We start from the raw sequence: 10,126 nt of genomic DNA, 5'->3' as shown, positions 1-10,126 counted from the left end.
GTGTTAGCAATAGGAGCTAAAATTAAGCCTCCTAACGGCAGGCCGGCCAACGGGATTCCGGGCTTTAAGGGAGACGGCCCTGAGGAGGGGTGTGGTCTGGGCGTGGTCTGGGCGTGGTCAAACGCGGGTCCGAAGGGGGCGTGGTCGGCGAGGCCGGCTATATAGCCGAGGCTGAGGCCGGTCTCGAGGGGCGTGTCCGCGGTGTGTCAGGCGCGTGGGTGGGGTGGCCCTGGGATGAGGCGGAGTTGCTTAGCACCGCAAAAACGCTAGAACGTGACAGAAACCGGGGACAGATCCCTCAGTTCTCAGTCATGTCGTCCGCGCGCCTCACGCCCCAGCTTGCCGAGCTCAGGGAGCCGGCCTCCCCTTCCCCGCCGCCTGAAGATACTGATTCCCAGCCCCCGAGTAGTAAGCGGCTCCGTCTTGAGGAGCCTGGCGGTGCCCCTGAGGTGGGGTGGAGGCTGCCTTTGGTGCCTCGCTTGTCTGAGGCGGAAAAAGAGTGGGAACTGCCGCCCAGACCCTTCAAGCCGCAGCTCGTTGCAGCTGACGTGATTTTCGATGACCCCACGGACTTGTGCGTGGAGAAATCCGCCAGTGGGGAGCGGGGGAGCAATCTGGGAGGCCAAAGGGGCAAATGGCAGACGACAGGCTGTCCGCAGTCTCCCCCCTCACAAGGATCTGAGTCTGGTCTGAGGGCTTCCGGAGGGTCGTCTGAACCAGGGCTGTGCGACAAGGTTTTCAGTGTGCCCCACGGTGACAGGCCCCGCGCTGAGGTCGCTCAGCTTCCGTCCCACGTCTCAGGAGACGGCACACAAAGAGTTAAAACCGAGGCTGGAAAACCGTATAGAGACCATAGTCAGAAAGACAACAGTTTCAGAAAACAGACAGAAAATCTATTGCTGGACGTTACCTTTTACGAGGAAACTAAACCAGCATTTCATGACAGTAAGACCAGATGTAAAGCTGACGGCATTACACCATCAAATACAAGAGAAAATAACTTTCCAGCATCTCACCGCCAGCCCAGCATGAAAATTGCCAAACCCAGCCATTTTAAAGATAGCAGCACAATACGTATCCCCGGGTTTCCAGCCGATTTAAAAAGGAAAATGCCCCCTGTTCATTTAAAGGAAATGGCAAAGAACACGAATGACAGAAATGACACGTATGTTACGGGTTTCACAAACATGTGCTGCTCCCAGAATAGGCTGACTGTTAAGAAGCCAAAGTTACTGGGTGATAAAAAAATTGTTGATGCTGAAAATATTTTTCCTGAAGGTTATGAAAGTAACCATCAGTCGGTCAGCAACCAAAGTATTTGTGTGAGGGGAAACCACGTGACCGGTTTGCTGGACTATAACCACAGCGGTATCGGCTCTGATGTAAGAGAGCCCGACAAAAATTTGACTATAAAGCTACAAAATGCAAACTGGGAGGAAGCAGAAACGTGTCTGGACAGTTACATGTCTACCAGTTTAGAAAAACCTCAAAGCTGGGACTATTACATTAGACGTATTTTGAGAAAAAATAGGGAAAACAGTTGGGTTGTGCATAATTACAAAACTAAATGTGAAAATATGACAATAACTGGAGAAAAGTGGAATTTGCTCCAGTTATCAGAAATAGGTGTTTTAAGCAAAGAAGATTGGTGTAATACAAAAGCCATGACTGCACATGAAGCACAAGCAAAGCTTCTCATGATAGGAGCACTGGGTCGCCAAAAAGCTTTAATGAATTTTTTTTGGTTAAATGGTAAAGGAGAAAACAATAATATACTACAGTTGCAATATACTACACCAAAAGACTTTTATTTAAGCAATATTTTTGAGCATTTCATTACAGAAAATATTTATTTCCATAAAAGTATTTCAGAAGATGAAGAAGATAATAGCATTTTAGCTTGGCATAAAATTTTGAAGTGTCTAAAGCAAACTGACGATGTTCAAAATCTAATAATTAGGAATATAAATGTCAATAGAAATAATAACATCTTATGCATATATTTACAAACCAGTGTTTCAAAACCTCTAAATATCATATTGAAAAGCAACAAAGCTTCTCTGCTCAGTAACGTTGACTCTTTAACTGGAACTGAAAATGATTCTAAATTAAAAGAGGGATGCATTTTCAAATGGAAAATGAATTACCCAAAAAATATTATAGTGAAAAATCATATTGTATACCTAGGAAGTACTTCAACTGTTTTAAGACCATTAGGAGATAATATGAAATGTATGTTAGGGGGAAAAAAGCTATTTAAAACTGAACAACTTTTTGAAGTACCTAAGAAAAAAAACATCAATTCCTTTCATATGACAACTAAAAATACAGTTTTAATGGACTTTGATGACATGGATGCAAAAGAAATTAGTTACAAGAGTAAGACTTGTCCTGAACAAGTCGTGGATGTGAAAAATTGGGCTCACTATAATATCAATACACGTGCGAAAATACACATTAAGTCTCTTCCTCAGTTCACAAAATTTTATGAAATAAATATGTACAACCAAAATTTAGATGCTGAAAGGAAACAGGAGCATAATAAAATCAGTAACTTTGATTTAAAGTGCATATTTGAAGATTTCTTCAACATTAGGCCACAGGCCATACTGACAAGCCGCTACACAAAATATACTGAACAAACCCATAACATGATTATAACTCAGGTGCAAAATTTTGGGAGCTTACTAAGAAGTGAAATTGAAGCACAAAAACATGACTTAATTTTGAAGGAGGAAGAAAAAGTCACAGCACAAAGTTTAACATACAATTGCCAAGTTCATAAAGATACTAAGATTGAAAAAGAAGACAAAAATAGTTTGGATGACATTTTTTTTGTGCATCCAGTTTCCATAATGAAGACAGTAAATGTGGAGGAAACTAAATATGTTAATCAAAATAATCTAGCTGACAGAAATGAATATGAGAGTATTTTGCAAGAAAGTGAATTAGCTAATTTAGAGCATTTTCATCCAAGGAATGACTCTACAGAATGTGTTAAACATCAGTTTGAAACTGATCTGAGTGTAAGGAACAATGAATGTTTTCAGGACTTAACTGCCAAGTGTTTATCAGCTGAAACTAGGACAATAGGCAAAGACTTTGAGATGAAGAGTAAATTCAATTTAGTACTTGAAGAACTTCGTATGTTTCATGAAATCAGTAAGGAAAATGAAATTCTAAGCGCTGGGGAAACAAACAATGGGCAAGAAAATCACTTTGGAGAAAATAATGATGTTGAGGAAGTAAAAACAAAGATGAAAAAAGATTTGGAAATGACAGACAACAAATGTACAGACAACAAAATAAGCGCATCTTCTTTGATCTGTGATACTATAGCAGGTCCTAATATGCATAAAAGACACCAGCGTTTGTTTAAATGGGAAACAGTACCCAGAAATAGAAAACAGGAAGTTCCTAATAAACACTGCTGTTTAAGAACATCAGAGGAAGAATTACTCTCTTCTACTTCTGAGAAAGGTATAAAATTAGTTTCAAAATGTTTTTGCTTATGATAGAAAAAAATTGCTGCTTTTTTCCCCTGTGTAGGCCAAATATATAATTTTGACAAAAAGGAGATAAAGTAAAACAATGGTTATTAATGCACAATATTTTCTATAAAAACTATTCAAACATTAAATAATTTACTGAAGTTGAAGAGAACAAGTGATAAAGTTTCAAAAGGAGCTTTGAAGCATCCTGCTTCATTTATCTAAATATTAGGAACCAATGGGTAGAATACTTTTGAAGACATAATTTGCTTATTATTAACATTTTATATGAAAGTTACTTTTTGCTTTAACATATTGATCTTTATTTTCAGATTGTGAGAAAACTGCACCTAAAAGACCTGCCTTTTTCTCTGATGAATTTAAGGAAGAAAAAATGTATTTGCTGAAAGGAGGTAAGATTTTTTGTTATTTTCTAGAATACCTTCTAGGATGATTATTTCATTCTTGCATTATTAGTATGAGGGGACTATGCTTAGGATGTTAGAAAATAAATACAACGATTTAGTACTTTTGTAAGCATTAATAATTTACTGAAGCAAATTCTAATAGTTAAAAACTGGCTAAAAATAAAAATGCCATTTCAGGATATTAGATTTAGAATATTATTGCAAAATGTTCTCTTTAAAACTATTTAAATATTTTCAAGAATGCATTGCAATAAGTATGTAATAAGATAGGTGTTACAGATGTCTAATATACAAATCTAATATATGTAATATTAATTGGCAAAATCAAAAAGGTGTTTATCTAAGTTGAATTTCTATTGATGAGATGTTACTCCTAAATAATGTAACTATCATCAGTGTTCTCTACTTTTTAACTATTATGAGGCTCTTTACATAAACATTTTATTTAGTTATTTAAAAACTTAGTATCATTTAGGTATTAACATCACTATGGAATTTAAAGTTTTGATTACTGTTACACAAATAAAACTAATTAAAAGTTAAACAACCAACTTCATCATTTGCTTAAGAGGTCTATAATATCAGAATAAAACACAGGAAGTGTTTTATTTATGGCATGAGACAGGTAGGCTTGACATTAGGGAACTGTTTTCCAAATGACTCAATTTTGATTTGGTTAGAAACTGCTGATATGACACAACCAGACCAGATCTAAAAACAATAATGATGTAGGTGAAATATATTTACCAAAACGCCCTCAGTCATTCGTCATTTCTCACATTTTCTTGGCTTCTCATCAGTAGAATGCTGTCCCTTGTACTTTAGTCAACACTTCAGAAATGTGTCTTTTACCTTTTTTTCTTGGCTTACAATAAGATAATGTTAAAAATTAATCCAAGTCCTGGAAGATCAAAAGCCCACAGGTAGCCTCTTCTCCCCTGAATAAAGGGACTACGTGAGGGAACAATACTTTATGAGACTAAAAGAAGTGGCAGAATTAGCCAGAAAACATAGGAGGTCTTCCTTCTAGGACAGAAAGCAAGGATGAACTTGGGTTAATTTTGAGACTGAGTGAAACATGCACTCATAGTTGTCATCATGATTATAACTGTGATAATGAAATGTATAAAGAAGATTAAATTATGTGTGCAAATTGGAAATGTTACATTTGTTGAAAATAATTGAACCCATGATACTGTATTGTCTCTTCTCAAGGAAAAGTGCCTCGTTATTATAAAATATGAAAAATAATGTGTGAGGTTGGCCAGAACTATTTAAGATTATAACTAGGATAGTTTCTTGGATTTCCTTTCAAAGTGCATAAAAGTGGGAAATCTGTCTGAGGCTTGTGTGAAGGAAAAGTTGAGAGGCACTGGGAAGTGGGGGAAAGACCTGCTTATGTGGCGTGAAGTTAAAGGCGTTGGGAAACTCCTGGTTGTCCTGAAACGTTTTTGATACTTACCCGCTTGTCATCATGGTGCCTTCAGTTAGGGTTTCTGACCACGTAAATCTCCAGTAACATCCTGTCACTCTTTGTGTCTCTCTCTTTTCTGTTCGGAGAAGGCAGGTATTTTGGAATTATTTTGAGCTTGTGTTATAAGCCATCCAGCCAGTGGGCTGTGTACTTCTATATTATTTAGCATCAGTCCTCTCCTAAGTGTAAAGCACATGCAAATGACCGGGGTGTCTTGTTAAAGGATTTTGATTCTGTCGTGTGGTAGGCCCTCCGATTCTGCATTTGCTCCTAGCAAATGTAGTTGCTGCTGGCCTGTGGCCTACACTTGGAGTTGCAAGGATTAGAAAGCAACTGAGTTAGTATCATTTCTAAAAGACAACTAATAAATTTCATAACTTTTTTAAACATTGATTTTTAAAATGAATAATTTCTGGTAGTATGCTTGAATATTTAGAGTTGTTAAGTGATAAAAGCAATATGTTAATCCAGGGTATAGCAACAATAAAAGGGTTCGTGATTTATTTAATAAAAAGGTAGGAAACCCAGGGTGACAAAAAAGCCCACTCTCACAACCACAACTTAATGACTGGTTTAGGGCATATGCTTTGCAAATGCCCTACTATTGATAGAAATTGGTTTAGTGATTTTCGCCCTGGCTGGTTTAGCTCAGTGGATTGAGCGTCGGCCTGCGAGCTAAGTGTCGCTGGTTCGATCTTCCAGTCAGGGTACATCAGAGAAGGAAAACTCTGACTCCAAAAAACCTCCGCTGCCTCGCGGCATACCTCTTCAGGGGAAAGGCTAAGGGAGTAAACCCCGACAGAAAATCCGGAGCCGGAGTCCCTAAGGCGGTTTGACGTTGTAGTCAACACCGGCAACTCCTGCGGCACACCTGAAGCCAAGCTGTATTGACTCCGTCTTTCCCTTGGACCCTTCAGCTGCGAAGAGAGAGGGGGTCTGCTGCATGGGCAACAGCAGACCCTCCATATTACCCTGCCCAGGCTCTGTAGCTTCAGCGTCATCGCAAGATGTCGATTCAACACCGGAGGAGACAGATACTACCATGTCACTCCCGAGTCGGACTGCACAGCCATTCTCGGCGGTGCAGATAGACTCTTAAGAAGCTACACCATCGTCTCTCGAGACGGACGGCTGCCGACGACGACGGTTTAGTGATTTACTACTAGTTGCAAAATTACCAGAAGTATCTATTATATTAGAATATAAAAAAAGGAAAGCTATATGTTGAAAAAGTAATCAAATAGTCAAATCATAGCTTTATTCTGAAATAATCTCAATGAAGAAGTACACTTGGCATAAATTGCTGATATTACTTAAGTTATAACTAAATCTACTGTATTAGACATCATGCCACAACTTTGGTTCATTTGGACAATCCTTTTTTGTTTAAAAAATTAAAAACTGGCAATATTTTTTCTTAATTTTTATAAATAAGTATAATTTTAATGTTGACTAAAGTATCATAAGCTGATTTATAGTTACATTATATTGTTTCCTCCCTATTTACATAGTTAAAATTTGCATTTTATTTTATTATTGTTTACATAGATACACATTCTGTGTAGTTAAACTTAGTAGAAATTATGCTGTTTACCTTTTGTCAGATTTAAAGTTATATTGATTACACTATTTTTAGTATAATGTGCTCTTTATATTGAGGTCATACTAATTCATTAAAGCTTGATGAAAGCTTGATACATTTTTAAAAACAAAGCACTCCGAAAATTAGAGGTATTGTTATATTTTATTATCAAGGGTAGTTGATCCTATTTGATTAACTGATTTAGCAACAGATAAATCTTCATGAAATGTCTTGAATTGTTTTAAAAATGACATTTGTCCTCTATTATTGATAATAATCTCTATTAGGAGCCAAATATAATCACTAACAGTATAGCTTAGTTGTTTAGCTTCTAATAAAAAAAATGATATGGTGTTTAAGGCCACTATATCAAGTTAACTTTAAAATCTATATTGGACCTGGTCAGGCAGCTCAGTTTATTAGAGCATCACCCCAATACACCAAGCTTGAGGGTTCAATCCCTGGTCAGGGCACATACAAGAATCAACCAATGAATGAATAAATAAATGGAACAACAAATTTTCTCTCTCTCCTTCCCTCTCTCTAAAATCAATTAAAAATTAAAATCCATATAGTTTTGTTGTTGTTATTAAGTCACACTGCCTGACTGGAATGATAATTTTATTTCGTTTGTAATTTATATTGGCCATGTTACTTAACTTTTGTGCTGAGGTTCCCACATTTAAAAAATGGAGATAGGATCAAGTAAACTAACTCATTTGAAGCACTCGGCTCAGTGACTCAGTAAATGTTGCCAGTACGATTAAAAGTCAGCTTAGACACTATGAGTAATTTTTATCCCTTAAATACTTTTATTGTCTTATATTTTCAGGTAGTAATTTTTCATATGGAATTTCAAGAGTACTACCTCTTAAGACCTGCAGTCGGCCAATCAGAGTTGGTTTATCAAGAAGAGCTAAGCTTAAGCAACTTCATCCTTATCTAAAGTAAATATGTTATGAGGACTTAAAAGAAGATACTGGACTTTAATATTTCAAAAAATGTCATAACAATTATTAATCTTTTGTTTCTTTCTTTGGATAAACGTTTTTTTCTATGTTGGGGATTTGGGGCTTTCTTTATTACAAAGTATGGAGAGGACTGTGTTTGTGTGTGTGTGTGTGTGAATTATCTAATTATCTTTAAATGTTATATAATATTTTATTGATGTTTTTGTGTCATTAACAATGTATACACGAAAAGATTTTGTGATCTTATAAACATGCCAACTTATTTTTATAATTTATTCATATATAGATAATGCTTTTGTGGAGTAGATCAGTATAGCTTTTAGTTTTCTCAAAAAACATCTCTGACTCTTAAAAAGGCAAATGAATCTTATCCGCTTCTGTTTAAAAAACCAGCATTTTCCTGTTTCATAGATGTTCTGCATTTGAGGTGTAGTGAAATCTTTGCTGTTTCCCAGATCTAATGTTTTGGTTCCTTACAAACAGGGTGGGAGGAACAGTGTGCAAAAAACTAACATTGAAATTTTGAAACAGTAGCAGATTGGGTGAACTTTAATTTTTGTTCGCTCTCTTTAAGTTTTGTTTGCTCCCTTTAATTTTTGTTCGCTGTTGGTGCTTAAAAAGGAAAATCCCCCCTATGTAATTATTGTGAAGGCTTTGTGATCACTGTAACATTTTAAGGGGTTGGGACAGGTAGAAAAAGTAACAATAGTCCAAATATTCCTGGCATTTATTCAGAGCAGTGTAATACTCTTTTGCAAGAAATGTTTTATGATTTAAAAAATAAATTTAGTGAATCTATTTTTATTGGTCATTTTTTAGGATGATCATTTTTCACACTGCTGAATTTCCCTACCTACCCCTAAACTAAAAAATGAGTTTGAATTTCAGCTCCTCTGTTGGAATAATTGACGGCATCTCTTTCTTGACCTAGGTAAAAATATCTTGGCAAATTCAGTTCTGGTGATTTGATGCTTTAAAGGTCCATTGCTTGGAAAAAAATTCCATCACACAAATTCATGCTTATAATAAGCTGGGGATTTTGTTTTTGTTTTTGCAAATTCTTGCCTCTACTTTTCTATGTCAGTAATTGTGAAGAACCAAGGTGGGGAGCAGTACTAAAAGTTAAGTAATGGTGTAAGTTATACCAGAAGTCTGATGATAGCAAGTTTTCTTGATCAGAATAATATGATACTTTGTTATGGTGTCTGATGCTAAAATAATTCGAATTACTTATTAATAAATAATTTCTCACATATAGACAAAGTGTCAGCCTGCTTAGTGTCTAGGAAGTAAACTTTGTAATATATATTGTTTTTCCATTGTATGCAAATTGAAAAAAAGATGTGCCATTTCTTTGTTGTATTTTGGATTATGTAGGTAATGTTTGTGAAAAAAATTTTAAAAAGATGAAAAGAGTTTCTGTGGATGACGTTTTGTGCAATATTTTGACATTTGTATTAATACTTAAAAGTTTATTTCCAAATAAAGCTCTCATAATGCTAATCTATTTCCCTTATTTTTCAGGTGAAAAAAATGGAGGTGCCAAGAGGATGGATAAGTTTTTCAAAATCACAAAGTTAATACCAGGATTGGGATAGAAACAAACTCTTCTGTTGCATTCTTTCCCACTATTCTCTGTGTTCACTTTCTAGTTTCTATTTCCCCCTCCGGAGTCTATCTTTGGTCCCAGAGCAGAATTGTGATCTTATACTTAATACCTGCTATTAACTTATTCACTCATAGAACAAATAAATTTTAATATTCTTACTGTTGTGTTAAGCTCAGTGATAGAATACATAAGACCTTGCCTTATGGAGTTTACTTTCTATTCTATGCTTGAGATTAGAAGAGAAATCTAGAATATACACAATTTAAAAGCAACCATCAGTAGAATAATGCTTTTCAAAATAGACAAAGAAATAAAATAGGCTACTTAGCAAAAACTAAGGAAAAAGGAAGCATCAAGAAAATATAAAAACAGAAAATATATAATGACAGAAGGAAGACTGAATGTTTCAATTAACGAAATAAATGTGATTGGATTAAATTATCATTACAAGCCAAGGTTTTCAGACACACTAAAAACCATCTCAAATTCAGCTCTATTAATTTCCATCCCCCACCATGTATTTTTTAACTTCAATATCCTGCTCTAATTTCTTTTTTTCTCTCACGAAACC

At 35.8% G+C, this 10,126-nt stretch overlaps 1 protein-coding gene across 1 annotated transcript; it reads left to right on the top strand.

Annotated features, from left to right (window-relative positions):
- The first annotated feature begins 311 nt into the window (after nucleotides 1-311).
- RAD51AP2 (RAD51 associated protein 2) lies at nucleotides 312-7,965 on the top strand. Its single transcript, XM_090280719.1, is given in 3 exon segments — nucleotides 312-3,480; nucleotides 3,824-3,904; nucleotides 7,808-7,965. Coding segments are annotated over 3 exon segments (3,408 nt in total).
- Nucleotides 7,966-10,126: the final 2,161 nt, after the last annotated feature.

This window comes from Furipterus horrens, unplaced genomic scaffold, assembly GCF_987537825.1.
Source record: "Furipterus horrens unplaced genomic scaffold, mFurHor1.1.pri manual_scaffold_6, whole genome shotgun sequence".
Lineage (NCBI taxonomy): Eukaryota > Metazoa > Chordata > Mammalia > Chiroptera > Furipteridae > Furipterus > Furipterus horrens.
This window is presented reverse-complemented; position numbering and strand designations above follow the sequence as displayed.